The sequence below is a fragment of the Dryobates pubescens genome, chromosome 11 (genome assembly GCF_014839835.1).
Source record: "Dryobates pubescens isolate bDryPub1 chromosome 11, bDryPub1.pri, whole genome shotgun sequence".
NCBI classification, from domain to species: domain Eukaryota; kingdom Metazoa; phylum Chordata; class Aves; order Piciformes; family Picidae; genus Dryobates; species Dryobates pubescens.
This window is the reverse complement of record NC_071622.1, coordinates 17,830,865-17,851,748: the sequence shown is the minus strand read 5'-3', so window position 1 is coordinate 17,851,748 and position 20,884 is coordinate 17,830,865. Positions and strand designations below refer to the sequence as shown.

At 44.5% G+C, this 20,884-nt stretch overlaps 1 protein-coding gene across 2 annotated transcripts; it reads left to right on the top strand.

The window, feature by feature from the left end:
* The first annotated feature begins 114 nt into the window (after positions 1 to 114).
* On the top strand, positions 115 to 20,584 carry LRRC8C (leucine rich repeat containing 8 VRAC subunit C). Of its 2 annotated transcripts, XM_054165272.1 has the most exons (3): positions 115 to 239; positions 15,603 to 15,744; positions 18,218 to 20,584. In XM_054165272.1, the coding sequence occupies exons 2-3, from the start codon at positions 15,607 to 15,609 to the stop codon at positions 20,486 to 20,488; spliced, it is 2,409 nt and encodes an 802-aa protein (XP_054021247.1). In that variant the 5' UTR covers positions 115 to 239; positions 15,603 to 15,606; the 3' UTR covers positions 20,489 to 20,584. The 2 variants fall into 2 exon arrangements, with proteins under 2 accessions (XP_054021247.1, XP_054021248.1); XM_054165273.1 differs by lacking the exon at positions 15,603 to 15,744 and having other exon boundaries at positions 169 to 239.
* The last annotated feature ends 300 nt before the right edge of the window (positions 20,585 to 20,884 follow it).

The following is a 20,884-nucleotide window of genomic DNA, read 5'->3' as shown; positions in this document are numbered from 1 at the left end:
CAGTGGGGCCTCTCCCGGCCCGGCGCCCCCCGGCCGCCGCCGCGTGCGTCAGACCGGAGACGTGGCCCCGCGGCGGCAGGGGGCGGAGCGGCGGCGGGCGGAGCGCGGCTGCGGGCAGCCTCTCCGCCCCGCCCGGCCCTGCCTTGCCCGCCGCGCTTAGCACCGTACCGCATCGCGGAATGATCGTACCCGGTTGCTGCCGCCCGTGACCCCACGCCCCCCGCCCGGACGCGGACCAGGTAGGCGCTGCCGCACCCGGCCTGCTTCTCCCCGCACCCTCCGCTTCCCGCGCCAGGCGGAGCCGCGCCGAGCCTGGAGCCGGGGTATCGCTGCGGAGAGGGCAGCCCTGGGGGCTGTGCGGGGACAGAACCGCCACGGGGCTGGCGCTGCGTCCCCGCGCGGACAAGAGGCTGGCCCGGCCCAGGCTGCGGGGCGCTGCTCTGCCCGCTGGGGGCATCGGCTGTGCCGCCCCCGTCCCTGGGCAGCACAAGGGGATCTAAACTTTCAAAAGGATGGCCGTCATCTCTTCCTCTGCGGAGGGACGCGGGGAAGTGGTCGCGATGCCCATCCCCCCCGCCACCCCGCACTCCCCCGCCATCCCACTGCATCCCCTGCCGGGCGGGGCCCCCCTGCTGCCGGCCGCGGCACTCGGGCGGCTCCGAGGGTGTCCCGCAGGGCGGCGGCCCGGAGCCAAGCGGGGCTTCCCAGGAGCGGAGTCGGTGGGGGGTGGTGAAGCAGTCGCCGTGGAGACGGGCAGCTCGGGGGAAGAAGCCCTTGGCGGTGCTTTCCCCCCCCCCAAAAAAAAAAATCCCCAAAGCGCCTCGCATTACAGGGAGGCTGCGAGCAGGACGGGGAGGCGGCGATTAGTGCCTGCCGCCGGGCAGCGCGGATGCGGGGAACGCAGTCTCTCCCTGGAGACTGCGCGAAGTTCCCGAGCCCCAAAGGGTCCTGGCCGGTCCCTGCTGCTGGGTCCGGAGGAACGCAGTCCCTGGCGGCACTGCGAGGTTCTGGCGTTCGTGGTTCTCTTTATGAAGAGATTTTTTTTAAATCCCAGTCCTGATTTTAAATCGGTTTATGAACAGCTCTGCCCTGTCGCAGCATGCTGGGCGGATTTGTTCCTTATTCACGAAATGCAGTTCGTCCAGTTCACTGGAAAGAGTTGACCAAGCAAAATGAGAGGCTTATGAAAGACTGCTGAATGTATCCTGATGGAATTTCATTAGGATGCAAACGTTTAAAAGTGAGGAATTCTATTACAAAGATAAGCGTGGGGGTCTTTTAAAGTGTTGTTTTACTTTTGGAATGTGTACTTTCTATGAGGAAAGACTCAGTATTACGAGCAGCACTGTTGGGAGACAGAGGCACACACATGTTTGCTCCCATAAAGCACTGTAGGTTTGAATGATGGTGTGGGAAACTGGACAGGTAGTAAGGTGCCGTGCAAGACAGTGAAGAAAAAGATGGCAGAGTTGGAAATAGTAATTCCCAGTTCAATCAAACACGCCTACTTTGCCCTCCCCTCCTGTCCCCGTGTATTGGACCTGCTTTTATGATTCTTTTTGGTGTGATGAAAGCAGTCAGGAGGGTGTAGCATTCAGTGACCTAGGCACATTTTTCTCCTAGAAATGCCTGTTTGCCCCTCTGGTGCAGATCAGCAATGAGAGCTTGTATGAGCTCAGTTCAGAGCTGATCCCTAGTTTTAACCTGGCCTTGGATTCCTGCTGTCTCGCAAGTGCCCGTGCCCAGGGGCTGCCAGCGAGGCACAGCAGCCTAGTGCTGAGCACCTGCGGTTTCTGAATCATTTCCTTTTCCAGTTGCATTCTGAGTTTGCTAAATATGTGGCAGCCGTGATGCTGTTTTCCTCCAGTCTGAATGCCAATGGCCTTCACTGAAGGTTTTGTTGTAATGTAACTTTGGTTGGTTGGTTTGGTTTTTTGCTTGTTTGTTTTGTTATTACTTACTTTTGTAAGCAGTTTTTAAAATAAACTTTCTGATGGAAAGCCTAACATTTCAGTTACTTTGTGTGTCCAGTATTGGAAACGGCCAGTGCTGGCTGTCGGTGAAGAACAAAATTGGAGACTGATGAATTCTTCACACAAATTCCTTGCCTCAATGCTTGGTTATCTTGCAATCAGTTCCTGTACCAGTTTGAGTTGATTTCCTGAGGCAGCTACATCCCACCTCTGTATCTGTTTTTTTGAGGCTCACAATAAGGGGCTTTGATGGGACCGGGAGCAGCATCCGGGCTGGTCGGGAGAGAGGGTTTTAACAGTATTCAGGTGGCCTTAGCGCTGGAGTGAGGACACAGTAAGACCCGAAATAATGAACTGGGTCAGAGAGTGCTGGGAGGAGCAGTTCCCTTGATTGTCCATTGACCTCACTTGCAACTGGCAGAAGTGGCCTGTATTCACCACCAGAAAGGCACTTCCCAGCCTAAGCCTTTTTGAATGCCGTGGGAAGTAGGAAAGTTTAGTAAAAAATCAGTTACTGTCCAAACAATTCACAATAACAGGAGCTAGAGTTTAATTTTACAGGATTTTTTCTCCTTGAGAAAATGTAGTGAAAAGATACTGCCTTCATTGTCACGAGGTTATGAAAGGCAGGGCAAAGGCTGTATAATAAAGAAAACCCTGAAAATGAAACAATTTAACTTAGGGAAGAGGGGGGGGGGGGGGAAATAAAGAAAGGGAAAAAAACCACCACAAGAGAACTTCAAAATACTTCCTTTAAAGCCTTATGCAGTAAAGCAAAGAAGCCATTCTCCTTCCAAAATTGTTTGTGAGAAGAAAGTAACAAGTGTTGGATTTCACATGCTCAATATAACAGAAACTTTACTCCTCTTCATCCTTTAGCTGTTTGCCCAGGGATTGTGTGCAACAAAACTTATGCAAATTCAAGGTCTAATGCAATGACTTTCGTTGGGGTTTGTGTTTCTAAGATCTCTTTCTCATGAAGATACTAGGTTTGGTTCACCGTCTTGGACATGTGTGGACATTGCTCCATTGCTTTTGTTCATAATACAGGGCAGGCATTCCTGTCTTCCTATCCCAAGGCAAGCAAATGTCTTTAAACCTGACAGACCCTAGGTCAGCTTTCCTGGTCATTTACATTTTAGTCCCTGACAGAAGCAGAAAATCAGACAGCATAGATTTTACAGCTGTATCATACAGAGTCTTAGGCTTGGACCAGGATGACTTCTGTAGGTATTTTCTCCAGTATGGAGGTTGCGTCCACTCTGTTTCCATCTCCCATGAAGGACTCATTTAAAATCTAGTGTTTGATCAGGTCAGATTTTAAAAGGTGGGATAATGCATTGTATGTGCTTTGTACGTTTTTCATTTGTTTGGGAGAATCCTGCATTAAGATGCAGTGGATGGTTTTTTCTTTGCCTTAAAGGCCTCCCCTGAAGCACAGAATGTCACTGTTCTCTGTGGAAAGTGTCTGATGCTTCAGTCACCCTGAGCATACGAAGTTCCATTGCATATGAAACAGCATATGTGAAAACATTTGATCCTGTAGACACATTAAAAATGCATTTCTCTCTTTGTTGAAGTAAACTTTAACTTTTCCACTGACTTTTGAGGTGAGCAGCATCCAGCCTTTTATACCAATTTCAAATCCTTGGCTATACTATGATCTGCTGAAAATGGAGATGCTAGCACGTCCCACTTCAGTGGCAATAGCACATAGTGATTTTGTATTAATGGGAATCCAAAACTCAACAAACCAGCAATATGACTGTTGAAGTACTGAGAACACTTCCAATTTTATTTACTACTTCCTGTACAAGATCTGTGGAAATTTTAAAGGTACGGCCTGAAACTGCCACATACTGAAAGCAAGATGGGAGCTTGCTCTGGAGCAGAGCACAGATCAAGCGCTTCCTTGAGTGCAGCAGTGTAAGATCCTGATGTGCATGTGATTTACAGCAAAACACAACAGCTCAGAAGTGCAAGTTGCTGTCAGAATGCAAGTTTGGTGTTCTGAGTAAGCATAATTTTTTATTTCATTTTCCAGCCATGGTGAATGCTTGATGAGCTGTCTTGGGTAGATAGTTGTCATGTAGGCTTATAGAGCAAGATGTTCACAGACTGTATCATTGGAAAAGACTATTGTTAAGTGTAATGTGATTAGAGTATTTGTGCTTTGTCATCGTTTACCCATGACAACATGATTTCAAAGACTTGTAGATTTGCAATAGTGTAATCAAAACCACCACTTCCTCATCCCCCCAGCAACTGCTTTCATTCCACAAAATTTAGGCTTGATGGAAGCAGCCTTTCATTCTGTTTTATGATGCAGTAAGGGAATTTTTGATGAAACAGGTTTAGAGCCAATCTCTCTTTGGTAGGCTATGTCTGGACACTGTTGGAAAACTCCCAACAGAGATTTTAGGCAGATCATAGAATCATAGAATTGTTAGGGTTGGAAGGGACCTCAAGGATCATCTGGTTCCAACCCCCCTGCCATGGGCAGGGACACCTCGCACTAGTTCAGGTTGCTCAGAGATGCATCCAGCCTAGCCTTAGAAACCTTCAAGGATGGGGCTTCTACCATCTCCCTCAGCAGCCTGTTCCAGTGTCTCACCACCCTCGTGGTGAAGAACTTTTTCCTAACATCCAATCTGAATCTACCCATTTCTAGTTGTTTTTTTTTTTTACATTCCCCCTAGTCCTATCATTACCTGACAGCCTAAAAAGTTCCTCCCCAGCTTTCTTGTAGGCTCCCTTAAGATACCGGAAGGCCACAATAAGGTCTCCTCAGAGCCTTCTCTTTTCCAGACTGAAGAGCCCAAACTCTCAGTCTGCTCTGGTGTTCCACACCTCTGAAGTTTATTATCTTTAGAAGTCATCTTACATGAGTAGCGATTCTGATTCTGTAGCTGTACATGTTTGTCTTCAAGCATGTGTAGATCATATCCATTTTATATGCTTGAACTTATCTGTGTTAGTATTTCTTATTCTTTCCAGAATGTGGAAGAGACTAAGAACTTCAATGTTGGGAATTTTTGTCATAAAGGGTGGTTTGGAAGGAAGAAAATTCATCAACTGTGTTTCAGGCTGAGAATATCTGTGTGTTTGTCCAGGAATTTTGGGATCTGTGTTTACAAGGCTACTGTAAAGTTTAGAAAGCTCTCTTGTGTACCATGCAAGCAGGAGCAGAAAAGATCCTTTATATGAAGAAGTCTCACAAATCATGAAAGCAGGCACTTCTTTAATGTTTTTTGCCTCAATCAGTGCATTAAAAAAAGAAAAATTAACTAACTTTTCAGATGGTTGAGCTGCTTAAGACTCCGAATGGACCCTTTGTACTTCCTGTCCCAATTAGGAATAAATTTTTAATTATATCAGCTGAACATTTTTTTTTATTATGAGCACTTGTATTAGCCTGAGACTTCTGACTATTCCTTTAACAATGAGTGGCACTGGTTTGTGTATTATTGTCTGCCCCCTGGTATTCTATGTCATTCTTTCTGTCTTCATTATCTGAGTATGTTAAATAAGTGTTTGTGGAAAACCTGGTGTAACTTTGATTAAAACATGATGTGAGTTTACTTTTCTCAATCATTTAGATATATCTCAGGAGTACTAAAATACCACTTACTGGATAGTTTCTTGCTCAGTGCTTTGATTTGCTGATAAAGGTTTTCATTTGCATTAAGAACGCTTTGCAGCTCTGGAAAGAGGGCTGGCAGCTTGAGCCTTGATAAACTAAGAATGTTACTCCCAGAGCTGAAAAATGGTAAGCATTGCCTTTGAAGTAGTCTTTGACATGGGGATGTGTAGAGTGTAACTTTTCTTTAGGTTTGGGCTCAGCAAAGCAAATCTCCACACAGACCTATGTGCTTGGTACAGGGAGAACTTCTATCAATTTCATTGAGATTTTATCTGGCACAATCTGGCCCTGAACATTTTTTTGTCTTCAGTCCAACCAAGTTGAAGACAAACCACTGCTGACAATAGGAAGTCTCTTTTGGTACGTAATGCATGAAAAAGTACTATGACTCAACTGAAACACACAGCAAGGTTATTTTCTGGGCTGTGTTGCCAAAGCGTACTTACTGTATGTGTAGGTGGAAATTGCAGTGTGTATTTTGAAAGGCAGTTTATTTAAGTTACTTCCTCTTTACGTCCTTTATGTCTCCTCCTTATGTCTCCTCTGAGTTCAGGCCTTTGAGCTTCCATTGCCACAGCAGGGTAGGGGAATTCACCACCACCTCTAACTCCACTACTCTACCTTCTGGGTGTTAGGCAGCCAGGAGGGCAACCAAAGCCCGAATGTATGCTGGATAATTGCAGTATGGGTCTCAGAAATTCTGAGGGAAAAGAATGGAAAAGGTTGAGGTGTTCAGCAAGTTTCTGGAAATTATAATCTTTGCAGTTTTCTCAAGCAACTAATTCCCCAGTGATTCATTGGAGTCTTCCCATGGTTGTGGACCTGCAGAACCAGGGCACTGGAGAAGCTTGGTCACAGCAGTTGGTATAATGGAGGGCAGTTTTTCAGTAACTGGGTTGTGGCTGTGCTGGAGTTCATGTGGCACATTCTAGCCTTCACCTTTCAGTGCACCTGGAAATGAAACCCTGTTTCTACTCTAAATGGGTGTCAGGCAGAAGACAGCCTACTCTTGGCCAGTGTGCTTTCATCTGCACCAGCACAGGTGTAGCCTCTGTGAAAATCACACAGGCTGCACACACCTTTTGTAGTTGGGGGTGCTAGAGTAATGTCTTCTGTGGGCTGATTGTGTTTTGTCTGCTCCTTAGATTGCAAACTAATACCAGCTGTGACACTTAATTTTGGTCATGTGTAGTATAAAATCAAATTAACTCCAGTGGCTTTGCAGGGAAGTTTTTATGTGCTATCTATCAATTTAGACTTGACCACTGCAGAAAACTGGAAAAAACCACTATGTTATGGTTTTGTAGTATTATTCATCCATATTTCCCACCAAAGGTAGCAAAGAAAGTAGATATCTTTCAGTTTTGCAGCTGGAGAATTGGCAGCATGTTAGTCGAGGTGCTGGGCCCAAAGCAGGAGCATAGGGACCCCATGACCGGGTCCCAGTGGGGACTCCTGACTCATGCTCTGATGTTCTTCCAGGCCACACTTCCTCACCAGACTCAGCCTAAAGAAGATGAATTTGTTTTAAAATGCAGTAAACACATGGACTTTTAAAAATAACTGTTTAGATGCAAATGGTTTGTTTTTAATGGCTTTCCAGTTCCTTAACGTGGGATTTTTGTTTGGGAAAGAGCGTCATTTATTTGTATTTCTGACTTCAGAATGATGGCATTTCATCCTATGAAAATCTCACTTATGGTCAGTGGAACGAAAAGTAACCCATCATGTTTGAAGAAGTGGCAGCATGTGATACCTCTTTGCTCTGTTCCCAAATAGCCAGCATTCAAAGTAGTTTTTCCAGCCAAAAACTTTTGACAGGTTTCTGTATTAGGGTTTTGTGTGGGTTTTGTTTTGTTTTTAAATTACAGGAAACAGCAAAGACTGTAAAGCCTTAGCAGGGGAACTGGTCTGCTGAAATGCCTCAAATACAGGGAGAAGTTAGTAGAAGGTTGTATGCTGTGCTATGTTACCCAAGGACTGGCAAAGCACCTCCTACACTTACCAGAATGCTGCACATTTTGGTCAGTGCAAACATATAGCAAGGTAATTACCCAAACTAAATGTTAGGATACTTCAGACATATTTCAGTGCACGTGCAATGTGTGTGAGAATACACAGATAAGGATGGAACATCCACCTTTTGGGAATTAGGAGTTGCTAATTCCAGCCCTTATCATCTTATTTCCCCCTTAGTCTAATCTCAGTTTTCCAGACTTGGTGCCCTGTCCCTGGATCCACTTTTAGCCCTCTCCTGGTTAGGTGGTGAAATGAAGCAGGTTTGTTATCTGTGATCTGTGGTGCCAGCATGGGCAGTGCCAGGATCTGTGAGGGGCGTGCTGAAGATGAACTGTTCAGCTGCTGAGATCAAAAGACACATGAAAACCCACATTTTCCAAGGGTTTATAAATTAGTCAGCTGTGGGCAGCTGTTCACAATGCAGTGAAAACTGCATCCCTGATACACAGGCCAAATTTGGAGGCATGGAGGGATCTGGAAAGTTTAAAATAAAATCACAAGTTGCTTCCCTAAGCTTTTTTCTAGAAATGGTTTGAATAATTGTTTGCTGTATGTTAATTTAATTTTTGTACTGAAAGTACAGATTTGGCATAGTTATAATCAACAAAAAATATTGCTGCTGATGGTAGTACCAAGCCAATTTTTGTGCCAGGCTGTGGCTATCAGATGCAGCTAGAGGAGACTGTGGCCCTAAGCCCTGGGGCTCTGCCTAGGCCAATGCTTTTGTTTAAATTGGGCATTTAAGAATTACCTGACTGTAAAACTCCTGTATAGCCCTCCTTATTTAAGTGTCTTGGTGTGCAGTTCCCAATTGGACCAAATGATTGCAAAATTCTGCTTTTCAGTGCAGCCTCAGGCCTTGCGTTGAGAACATAATTTGCTTGACTTCAGTTCCTGGCCAAAGACTGCAGAGGCTAGACAGCACAGAACCACCTGAAAATTGACTTTGGTATTCATGCAAAGTAGCAAATGTTTACAATCAAGGACTGCAGGCTGTGGTGTTCAGAGTGCACAGTGTCATGTCCTGTGTAAAGCAAAACCCACTGGACCGTAGCCCCTGCACGTGTGGCCCACAGCACTCAGGCTTGCTGAGTCCCTGCTAGTAGATCATGAGCTCATTGCATATTAAATATGTGTTGTCTTCTGTTCCTTTAATGAAGATGAATATGCAATAAATCATGTGTGGGAACCAACCCAGAGACCTACTTGCAGCACTATTCCCAAAAGGCATTTCATAATTTATCCTAACACATAGAGTATGTTTAAAACAGCCAGGGGGGCGGGTTTTGCCTAGCCCAGTGCTTGGTCCTTTCAGTAGATCTCTGATGTGAAAGAACAAGCAGTCCCAGTCTGAATTGTCCCTTGGGACCCTGCAGTTACCAGCCCAAGGCCCCTCATGCCAAAAGGAAAGCTCCTTTCCTATGGGGATGTTAAGTTTGCCTACACCTGTGGCTTGGCAAACAGTTCTGGCAAGTGCCGGTCCCCTGCCTACAGCACACAAAGCAGCAGTGATGCCACTTCTCTGTCACATCATGGTCAGCAAATCACAGGGACAGGCCTCTGGGCTTTGCTGGGTGAGGAGGCCATAGCTGGGACACAGGCTGGCTGGTGTCAGTTAATACCAAGCATTGCCAGTGAAAGGGTGCAGAACAGCAAGCAGTTTTCCCAACAGCATGATACAGGCAGCCTAGCAGCCATCTTGCTGTGGTTGGGATGGTGGTGGGAGCTGCTAGAAGTCTGATTTGGAGAGGAATGCACGCCAGTGGACTCACGACTGATGAGCTAAGGGCAGGGCTTCACAGTGATTTCTCTGTGTTTTGCTCGGTGTGCTTTTGGTAAAATTGCAGCATCTCTACAAATTGTGCCTTAAAAGCTGGGGTGGGGCAGAGTGGGAGCAGTGGGGCAGCTCTCACCAGTAACAGAGCTTCCTCCAAAGCCTACCCTCCAGTCCTTCTGAGGACTAGTGTCAATCCATGAACTTGTGCTCCCTAAAATGAATGAAGTTATTCTGTGAGAATCTGCTTAAAAATAGCAACCACCACCTAGCAATAGCTGGAAGCTTTGTGCTTGGCAGCTGCTAGAAGCCAAAAGCAGTTTTATAAGCAGAGGGGCACTTCAATGAGTATTAATACGATTTTTCTTCATAAAGCATCTATCAAGGTGCATACAGCTTTATGAGAGGGTGCATCATGCACCTCAGACAGTTCGAGTGTGTAAACTTTTATGTCCCCAAGTGTCTGCCCGTGTGGCATGGTGGACTGTCTGACTGTGGTCCCTCATGCGCTGCTGCAAGGCAGGTCACAGAAGTTAGTGGTCATGAAGCTGTGGGGAGTAGCTTGCAGTGCCCAGGATTTTGCTGACTACTTTGTGACAGCTAGCACTGCTGGAACAATGGCAGCCTGAGCACACGGTGCCATGCCCGGGGAGAGCTGATCTGTCAGGCTGGTGTCACTGGTGGAGGTAGGGTAGCTACAGCTGGAAACTGTGTTTGTCAGCATCTCTGTGCCCATTCACACAGAGGCCCTGCAGACATGGTGCCGGTCGCTTAGGTTTGGCTGCTGCCCAGCAGCTCTGGCTGCACTGCTTGGCCTCAGGGGCACCAGTGCTGCAAAGGCCCATAAATCCCACACGCTCCCCGCCTGAGCATCCTCTCAGCTGCCAGTGAGCAGGAACTTAATGAATTAATTTCTTTTCTATTCTGCAGTGTACATCATGTGGGCTGCCCAGTTTGTGAAACATTCCCAATTTTCTCTTTAGCCGCGCTGGCAAGAGCTGTCATTGCTTCCTAACAGTCCCCAGTACTTTCCTTTATTCCCTCTGATGAAGGTCAATTGCTGAGAAGTTGGTTTGCTCCACAGTATGGCCATTTCACAACCATTCTGTGATTCAATCTCTTGATTTATTAAGTCTAATTTGTTTCCAATATTTTCTCTCTGGCTCGGATCTATTTATTCTCCATGACTCTTTTAGGTCACATTGACTTGTTGTCTCACTTGAAATTGCGCATGCATTAGCTGTTTTCCTGCTGGGGTAAATATCACATCTTCCTTGTACCTGGATTTCAGTATTTCATCTTACTATGTACTCAATTTCACTCATCAAGTTTTCTATATGTCCTAGAAATTGTAAAATAATAATAAATTTACTAATTTCTCTCACCCCAGTCTTTGTTGGGTTTGTTTTGGTTTGGGTTTTTATTTGTTTGTTAGGTTTTATATTTAATCTGGCAAACCCTCAGCATTTTTCTGCAGCACTGCTTGCATCCAGTACAAGTTTTTTTTAGTCCACGTTCCTTTTTATTTCCTTCTAGTAGCTAAATACCAGGTTATTTATCTCATGTACACTTGTTTGGGTTTTTTCCTCTGGGGACTGAAGATTATTCAAAATGCAAGAGAGAAAAAAGAGAATGAGTTCTGATTTTAATTGGAAAAAATCCAATATTTAGAGTTCAGAATTCCCAAAGTAGGTTAAAGTAGTATTTAACATAAATCAGACTCCACTTCTCAGCTGTGATGTGTTGTGCTATCAAATAGCATTTTGAATATGAGTGAATTGAAAATATTAATGCTGTCTTATTTTTCACTGTTTGGAATGTTGAACTCCTTTTCCTCTATCCCCATGTTCTAAGAAGAGATAGGAATCTACAGTAGATGATATGCTGTCCCAGAAATTACTGTGATTTGGCCTGCAGTGTGACTTTTTAGCATCCCTGTTTTGATTTGTTTCAATTCATGATTGACTGAATCGCTTTCTTCAGTGCATGCCTGGTTTACATGTGGTTATAAATGAGTGTGGCAGTGGTGTGGCTTTGAGTGTAGCATTGGGAAGAGCCAGACTCCCAGCCACAGCCAGGAAGGGGTTTTCAGGATTGCTCTGAGCCATCTGGACCTACTGTTTCTTCTCTGAGACCTCAGAGCCACCCCTAATGGACATTCTTCCAGTCACTGGACCAGCCAGAATGGGAAAGAAATTAGAGGGGAGAGTGAGATAATAAAACCCAATATTATGTTATTCTGTTCTACCTGCAGATACCAGCAGCACTGGGAAGCCTGGGCTCCTATACACTTCTTTCAAGCATTTTCTCTTTATTGCTGGTGCATCAAGGGGAGAAATATTACAGGTTCCCCAGAGGATGCTAGAAAACCGTTATCCTACTTCTTCATGTCCAGTCTTCTTGTGAATGTCTTTTCTACCTCAAGTTACAAAATACCACCTGCCATTAGACATTTTGGGGTTATTTCCCATTGTTATGTGCACTAGTGCTGCCATCATTCTGTAACATTCATGTTCTTTTTTAAAATTAAAGGAAAATGTAAGTGGCAGGTAGATTTTGATGTCTAGTGTTGGACTGCAAACCCTCCACCCTCAGAGGTGGGTTTTCTAGCACAGATCAGAGAGGCTTGCTGTATGTGGATCTCCCTCTGTTTGGCCCATTAACCAGGGTAACATTATGTGCACTCTACTAATGAGGAGTCACGCTATGCAATCAGCAGCCTCTGAAGGGGAGCTTGTATTTGCAGTGCCAGAAACCATCTGCCTTCATCTAAATACCCCACACATCACTTAGAAGATATAAAGCAAATATATAATTCAACAAAGATCCCTAAAAATACAGGGTGAAACCTATCAAATGCAGGAGTCAAATTAATTTTTGGTCTCAAAAGCTGTCCCTGCACAGTAATTTGCAGGACAGTTTCTAGTTGCTTCTGCTGTCAGGTGCTGCCCTTGTTTCAGTACAGCTGGCTTTCATAGCACCATGGCCCAGATACACAGAGCTCCTCACATGTGTAACCAGTGAGGACTGGGTCCCTGCATGTTTTGGTGCATATGAGCACTCATGTTTTCTCAGGACTCTCCACTGCTGGGAACGTGACTCTGCCTTGACACTCAAATTGTCCATACTTTTGGGAAACTCTTACAAATCTCTAGAGGCTGTGGCATCAGAATGTAAAAGGCCCTCATAAGCCATTATTAAAGGGGGGGCAACAAAAAAATTATGTTGTGATTTAAAAGCAATCTGTTGATACATATTGTTGGGCCTATTGATGGCATTCCAGCCAGCTAACTGGCTTCAAAGCCTGATCTGACAGTGGTATATGTGTTACAGAGCTTTCAGAAGGGTTGTTGCATGGCAACTGATTAGCTAACATTTGTATTAGTGTATTCCTTTAAGAATGTTCTATTTTTCAATGCTTGACAGAAAAATTATGTTTTAAAGCTTGCCAACAGTCATTGCCAGTCACCAAGAAATAAAACCCAGGAGGGCAATTCCTTGCCAGTAGCAGTGAAATACATATGGGTATGGAAGAGTGATCAGTGCATGATGTTCTTCAGCTTGGAGCTGCCAGTAGAGAGTCTCTGCTCCTGGAGTTCAGCTGAAGGAGTGTGAGGCATGTAGAGGTGCATGGGGCACCTCTAATTTATGAGATCCATTTTCTTTTCCCAGTGTGTCTAAAAGAAAAGTAAAAGGCAACAAAGTTTAGTTCCAGTAGCTACCCTAGCTGCTCTCTGCTGCAGACATGTATCTTCCCCAATATGTCTACTGAGCATTTGCAAGACAGGCACAGAAAAATCAGAACTGTGGCTCCTGACTGCATGCAGTCAGATAATGAATGCTGCGTTCCTTCACAGCCACTGCAGCAATTCAGGTCTGTTGGCATGGAGGCTGCTGAGCCTCCAGCCTGGCTGTGTGAAGTCAGGCTTGCATTGCCATCGTTTTCATTGATAGCCTATTAATTTCCGAGTGCTCAGAGGATAGTCCGTGTTCCTCTTGGGGACTGACAGGCATGTGAAAGGTGTGTGCAGTTTCATCTGGCATTGTGGTGTGCGTCCCAAGCCAATATCATGAAGTTTAGCAAGACCCACTGCAAGGTCCTACATCTTGGTTGGAAAAATCCCAAGAATCAGTATAGGCTGGGCAGTGACTGGCTTGAGAGCAACCCTGAAGAAAAGGACTTGGGGGTACTGGTGGATGAGAAGCTCAACATGAGCTGTCAGTGGGCACTTGCAGCCCAGAAAGTCACTCACATCCTGGGCTGCATCAAGAGAAGTGTGACCAGCAGGTCAAGGAAGGTGATTCTCCCCCTCTACTCCACTCTGGTGAGACCCCACCTGGAGTACTGTGTCCAGTTCTGGAGCCCCTATTAAGGGAAAGATACAGATGTGCTGGAGTGTGTCAAGAGAAGGGCCACAAGGATGATCAGAGGGCTGGAGCACCTTTCCTACAGAAAGAGACTGAGAGAGTTGGGGCTCTTCTGTTCAGTCTGGAGAAGAGAAGGCTCTGAGGAGACCTTATTGTGGCCTTCCGGTATCAGAAGGGGGCCTACAAGAAAGCTGGTGAGGGACTTCTTAGGCTGTTGGGTAGTGAAAGGACTAGGGGGAATGGAGCAAAACTGGAAATGGGTGGATTCAGATTGGATGTTAGGAAGAAGTTCTTCACCATGAAGGTGGTGAGACCCTGGAACAGGTTGCCCAGGGAGGTGGTGGAAGCCTCATCCCTGGAGGTTTTTAAGACCAGGCTGGATGTATCTCTGAGCAACCTGATCTAGTGTGAAGTGTCCCTGCCCATGGCAGGGGGGGTTGGAACTAAATGATCTAGACCTTCCAACCCTGATGATTCTGTGATCCTGGGGACAGCTTGTAGAAGGACAAGAGGCTAAGAGAAATATTCTTTTGCCTGGCCAAGTAGTGCTTAAAGCAACACAGAAAGGTTGCAAGATGAGAGCAGAGCAGGGAACAGGGTCGTAAGAGTTTTTATGCTACTCACTTAGAAAGCTGCAAAGCTACTAACCCAAGTTCATTTACAGATGTCACCTTGTGCCTTTGAGGACAGTGGTACCTCCTGAGGATGAGCTGGGCAAGCAAAGGCACAGCAGTCCCTGAGAAAGTGTCAAAGTGAGCATCTTCCCACACAAGTATGGCCAGTGCAGTGAGTCAGTTACAAATTCTTGGGATGGCTGTATGCTTGTGATGGATTGCAGGATTTAGGGCCTGAATCCTTCCTCGCTCTGAGTGAACTGAATCCTTTAAGTCTGTAGACACAAGAGTATCAGCAAGTGTGTGTTTCTCACCAAGCCTGTGCACAGCTGGATGGCACCAAACCCACACTAATGGGTCCCAGTGTACAGCTGGATCAAGATTATAAACTCTTCCAGTATTACTGTGATATGAAGTTAATGTAGTGAGCATTTGTGGTGTTAGTTGAAAGAGAAATATTGTAAATTGCTTTGGGGAGTATTTTTGTTGCATTCCTGCGTGAGCTTATCTTTCCATCATATCTTGCTGGGGAGTTTCAGTATGGTTTGATCTCATGGATCCAGGTACACAGTATGCTGTAGGCATTAAAATCAGCTGCTTTGCCTGTACATGCTCATGTGATAGCTGATTTTTCAGACGAAGTGATAATGTAAGCTTAGACATGTGAGGTGAAGGTAAAGCAACTTGCACTTAAAACATAGTAGATTTTAAAACTGCAGTGACTACGCACACAAATATTCCAAAGCATCCCTGAAATCACTATGGGGTGAATGAAACATGATAGTTAAAAGGGCCTGTGAAATTTGAATGTAGGGCAAGTGTTTTAGGCAGACCTTTGAGATCAAGACTAATGTGTATAAAGCTGAATGACTCTCTCTACAGAATAGGCTGATTTTCAGGGATTCAGAAGGCCTCACTGACCCATCAGATACTCCTGGAGGCAATGCAGAGAGTGATTTGCCGACTTGGATGGACATGACCCAGGTTCTACTTTCCCTTCCTCACAGGAGCTGCAGCGGGGGAGCATGAGCATCCTTCTTCTGAGGCAGGGCATCAAATGAACCAATTGGGTGGTAGATGGGAACTTTTATGCCACATCTTGCGAGTTTCATTTCCAGACAGTTTTCTCAAACCTCACAGAAGTACTTGCTTTTACAGACAGAGGGGGTATGGGCTGCAGGAGACTGAGCTCTGGTCTTGCTGTTTTGCAGGAAGATGATTCCCGTGACCGAGTTCCGGCAGTTCTCGGAGCAGCAGCCGGCATTCAGAGTGCTGAAGCCCTGGTGGGATGTGTTCACAGACTATCTCTCCGTCGCCATGCTGATGATCGGTGTGTTCGGGTGCACATTACAGGTAAAGCAGATGGGACTGATGCAAGGGGGGGCTTGGGGGTGCTGGAAGAACAACACAAAGAAGGATGCTGCAAGGATGGCATCGCATCTCGTTTCATCTCTTGGGTTCATCATGAGCAAAGACAAGATTTGCTGGTCTCTGAATTAAAGCTGTTTAGGTAGCAACATCAGGGCGGTTGTAGCCAGGTAGGGGTTGGTCTTTTCTCCCAGGCAACCAGCAACAGAACAAGAGGACACAGTCCAAAGCTGTGCAGGGGGAAGTTTAGGCTTGATCTTAGAAAGAAGTTCTTCACAGAAAGAGTGATTGCCCATTGGAATGGGCTGCCTAGGGAAGTGGTGGGGTCAGCGTCCCTGGAGCTGTTTAAGAAGAGACTGGTTGAGGCACTTAGTGCCATGGTTTAGTTGATTAGATAGGGTTGGATGATTGGTTGGACATGATGATCTTGGAGATCTCTTCCAACCTGGTTGATTCCGTGATTAAGATCAGACCTTTCACAGCTGTAAACAAGCAGTTACGTAAGACTCGATGGAGCGATGCCAGCTAAGAGAAGAGCTGTTGGTTTGGTGTGTGCCTCAATGTCTGTTTTCACCGCAATTTGGCATAACAAAACACATAATCAGCTGAAGTTCTTATTTGTTACCATTTTTCTGCTAAAAAGTTTGAAATGTAATTTTTTTATAATCTCTTTTTCTTTATTTAGATGATGTTAATATTCTTTCTGTCCTTATGCTTCAAAGAGATTTTAAATGAATGTGCTTATTTTATTAACATCACCCACAACTAATTTTATGCCTCTGCCATTCCGGAGTATCTCTGAGGATGCTTATATGTAAACAATTGACATTGCTGTCAATCACCTTTAGTTACATTTAGCTAAAGAGCCAAAAGCTGAAAAGAAATGGAAAGTACTGTTTGGGATGGACTCCACAAAAATAGAAAGTTAGAGTACTAGTTCAAACATGAATCTTAAGTTTCTTGGCATAACTTAGAAATAGAGCTAAAGGGATACAACAACTTTCAGGGGAATTTGCTCGCTTATGTGGCCCAAGATTTTCACATCCTGTGTTCCAAATTTCATGTGAAGTCATCTGGAGTTTTGCAGTTTTAAATGTATTCTCCATTTTCAGGTATTTAAATTTTGAAAACTTAAGATGTCCATGTTTAAAAATCTCTTTTTGTGAGGCTGATTTTTACATTAGTAGCTAAGTGGTTGCTTAAGCACACAGAACAGATCGTCTATTATTTTTAACTTCACCTGCTTCCCTCATATGTGGAAACGCTGTAAATAATAGGTTGTTTTTTATATTCCAACTTATTACCAAAGGCCTGAATTCAGAGTGTAAGTAAGGGTGTGTATTAGAATAGCATTCACCAGCAAGAGTTTTTGACATGGCAACAGTTATGGCACTGATAGTGTTCAAAACACATGTGGTCTCATCTCGGCATCTCCCTGCGCCAGGGTGGATCATCAAGGCGCATCTGATGTTGGTAGCTCTTGTTGCATACCCTGTATTTAGTGCTTTCCACAGTCATGATCTCAAAGAACACATCTACACTACACATGCATTCTTTGTTTGGGCGAATCCTGGTTAGTCATTCAGGGTAAGGAGCAGAGCTCTTTGGTTTATCACATGGATTTTAAATTCAGACATATGGGGAGCCTTGCATTGAGCTTAAACTGTTATCCCAACTTAAAGGTGATTGGTCTCTAAAGGCACTCTGACTTCAGTCTAGTGAGATGGATGGCCAGCTTTCGTGTTGGGTTTTTTTGTTTGGTTGGGTTGGTTTGGTTGGTGGTGGTTTGGTTTTGTTGGTTGGTTTTGTTTGGGTTTGGGTTTTTGCATTGTAGACGGATTTAAGGACAGAAGTCCAGAGCTCCTTTTTTTTCCCTGGGTGTGTGGTATGAGGACTCTGTGTGTCTGTGTATATGTATAAGAACTGAGTAAAATTGCCATCAATTCTCTATCTGTCTGTATTAAGAATGAAGATTAATCATGTCCCAGCATAGATATGTCAGCTTTTTGTCAGCCATTTTTGGTGTGATAAGACACCACAGTGTGAGCATACAGCCACATGAATGCAGTTATGCTACTTTCAATCCAAAGCTGTTGCTGAACATCATGTAGCCAAGGTGAGTACACCTGACAAGAACAGTCTGTCTCTGGAGAGAGCAGTGCAGGAGATCTCTGGTGTTTTCTGGAAGCACTGCTCCCACTTTTCCTTTTACTAGATTATCTGAATGCCCTCTTATTCAAATTACGGAAAACTAACCATAGATGAAAAGAGGTGACCTAGTTGTGGCATATAGAACAAGCGTCTTGTTGGGAACACTAATAGCACAGACAGTGGGACCAAGTGCCAGGCTGTGGGGAGGAATGCCTGGCAGCTGGAGGAACTCCAAGGACAGCTACCCATTGGTACTGCCAGCATTGTTTGTACATTAGTTTAAAATGTATCTTTTTGTGTGTTTCAGGTCATGCAAGACAAGATAATATGCCTTCCAAAGCGTGTGCTGCCTTGCCAGAACCAATCTAATAGTTCAAATGTGTTTAACACAATCCCAGACACAACCCCCATTCCTCCACCCAAGCCATCCACCCCTCCAGCTACAGTTGAAATGAAAGGACTGAAGACTGATTTGGACCTTCAGCAATACAGCTTTATAAATCAGGTCTGCTATGAACGTGCTCTGCACTGGTATGCCAAGTACTTCCCTTACCTCGTCCTTATACACACGCTGGTCTTCATGCTCTGTAGTAACTTTTGGTTCAAATTCCCTGGATCAAGCTCCAAAATTGAACACTTCATTTCAATACTTGGGAAATGTTTTGATTCTCCCTGGACAACAAGAGCCTTATCTGAAGTGTCAGGGGAAGACTCTGAAGAGAAGGATAACAGGAAGAACAACATAAACAAGTCTAATACTGGTCAGCCAAGCACTGAAGGCACTTTGGTGAAGACACAGTCTTTAAAATCAATCCCGGAGAAGTTAGTTGTGGATAAGGGAACGCCTGGGGCATTAGATAAGAAAGAAGGTGAACAGGCCAAAGCACTGTTTGAAAAGGTGAAGAAATTTAGGCTGCACGTTGAGGAAGGTGATATACTCTACGTCATGTACGTTCGCCAGACTGTACTTAAGGTGATTAAATTCCTTATTATAATTGCCTACAACACAGCACTTGTCTCAGAAGTTAATTTTACAGTAGTCTGTAATGTTGATATCGAAGACATGACAGGATATAAGAATTTTTGCTGTAATCACACAATGGCACATCTGTTCTCTAAACTTTCTTACTGCTACCTATGCTTTGTAAGCATCTACGGCCTCACATGCCTTTATACACTCTATTGGCTGTTCTACCGCTCGCTGAAAGAATATTCTTTTGAATATGTTCGGCAAGAGACAGGAATCGATGACATCCCCGATGTCAGGAATGACTTTGCTTTTATGCTTCACATGATCGATCAGTATGATCCTCTCTATTCCAAGCGGTTTGCTGTCTTCCTGTCTGAAGTCAGTGAAAACAAACTGAAACAGCTGAACCTAAACAACGAGTGGACTGCAGACAAGCTGCGACAGAGGCTGCAGACGAACTCCCATAGCCATTTGGAGCTGCAGCTTTTCATGCTCTCTGGACTACCAGACACAGTTTTTGAAATTACTGAGCTGCAGTCATTGAAACTTGAGATAATTAATAACGTAATGATCCCGGCAACCATTGCACAGCTGGACAATCTCCAGGAGCTCTCTTTGCACCAGTGCTCCGTGAAGATCCACAGCGCCGCCTTGGCATTTCTGAAGGAGAATCTCAAGATCTTGAGCGTCAAGTTCGATGACATCAGAGAACTTCCACACTGGATGTATGGCCTCAGAAATTTGGAGGAGCTGTATTTAATTGGCTCCCTAAGTCACGATATTTCCAAAAACATTACACTGGAGTCTTTTCGGGAGCTTAAAAGCCTTAAAGTTCTTTACGTAAAGAGTAATTTGTCCAAAATCCCACAATCTGCAGTTGATGTTTCAAGTCACCTGCAAAAATTGTGCATCCATAATGATGGCACGAAGTTAGTGATGCTCAACAACCTGAAGAAGATGGTCAATCTGACACAGCTGGAATTAGTTCATTGTGATTTAGAGCGCATACCTCACGCAGTCTTCAGCCTTCTCAGTCTTCAGGAATTGGATCTAAAGGAAAACAACCTCAAATCCATTGAAGAAATAGTAAGTTTTCAACATCTGCGAAAACTGACAATCCTAAAGCTGTGGTACAACAGTATCACATACATTCCAGAGCATATAAAGAAGCTCACCAGTCTTGAACGACTTTCCTTCAGCCATAACAAGATTGAAGTTCTTCCATCCCACCTGTTCCTATGCAACAAAATCAGATATCTGGATTTGTCTTACAATGACATTCGCTTTATCCCACCTGAAATAGGAGTCCTGCAGAGTTTACAGTACTTCTCCATTACTTGCAACAAAGTGGAGAGCGTGCCAGACGAACTATACTTTTGCAAAAAACTGAAGACTCTGAAAATTGGGAAAAACAACCTGTCGGTTCTCTCACCTAAGATTGGTAACTTGGTAGTCCTCTCCCACTTGGATATTAAAGGCAATCACTTTGAAATCCTCCCTCCTGAGCTTGGTGAATGTAGAGCTCTGAAGCGGACTGGTTTCACTGTAGAGGACACCTTATTTGAAACGTTGCCTTCTGACGTCAGGGAACAAATGAAAGCTGAGTAACTTCTCACGGAGTTTTACAGAAACAACGCTTCTACCAAATAGCCTGTAGAAACGGCATACTCCGAGTATGCACTTAGGTTTGGCATTGGGGTTTTTTTTCCCTTTTTCAGACAAATCCTTTCTGTGTAAACAAATTTGGACTAAGGAGTACATATATTTTTTAAATAAAAATTTCTGGTATTTTTTCACTGTTCTATGATATTTTTTAAGTTTGTTTTGCCCTGAGACCAAGGGTCTCCCTAAGTTAATTTTTACAGGTAAAAGTAAATGGTTTTATCTACTGATTTTTTTTTTTAATCATTATTATTGTTGTTGTTGTTGTTATTTTTTTTTCTCTTTTGCCTAATCCCAACAGGGGAACTGTGTTTAAGCTGTATACTTTGGGTTGCATCATTT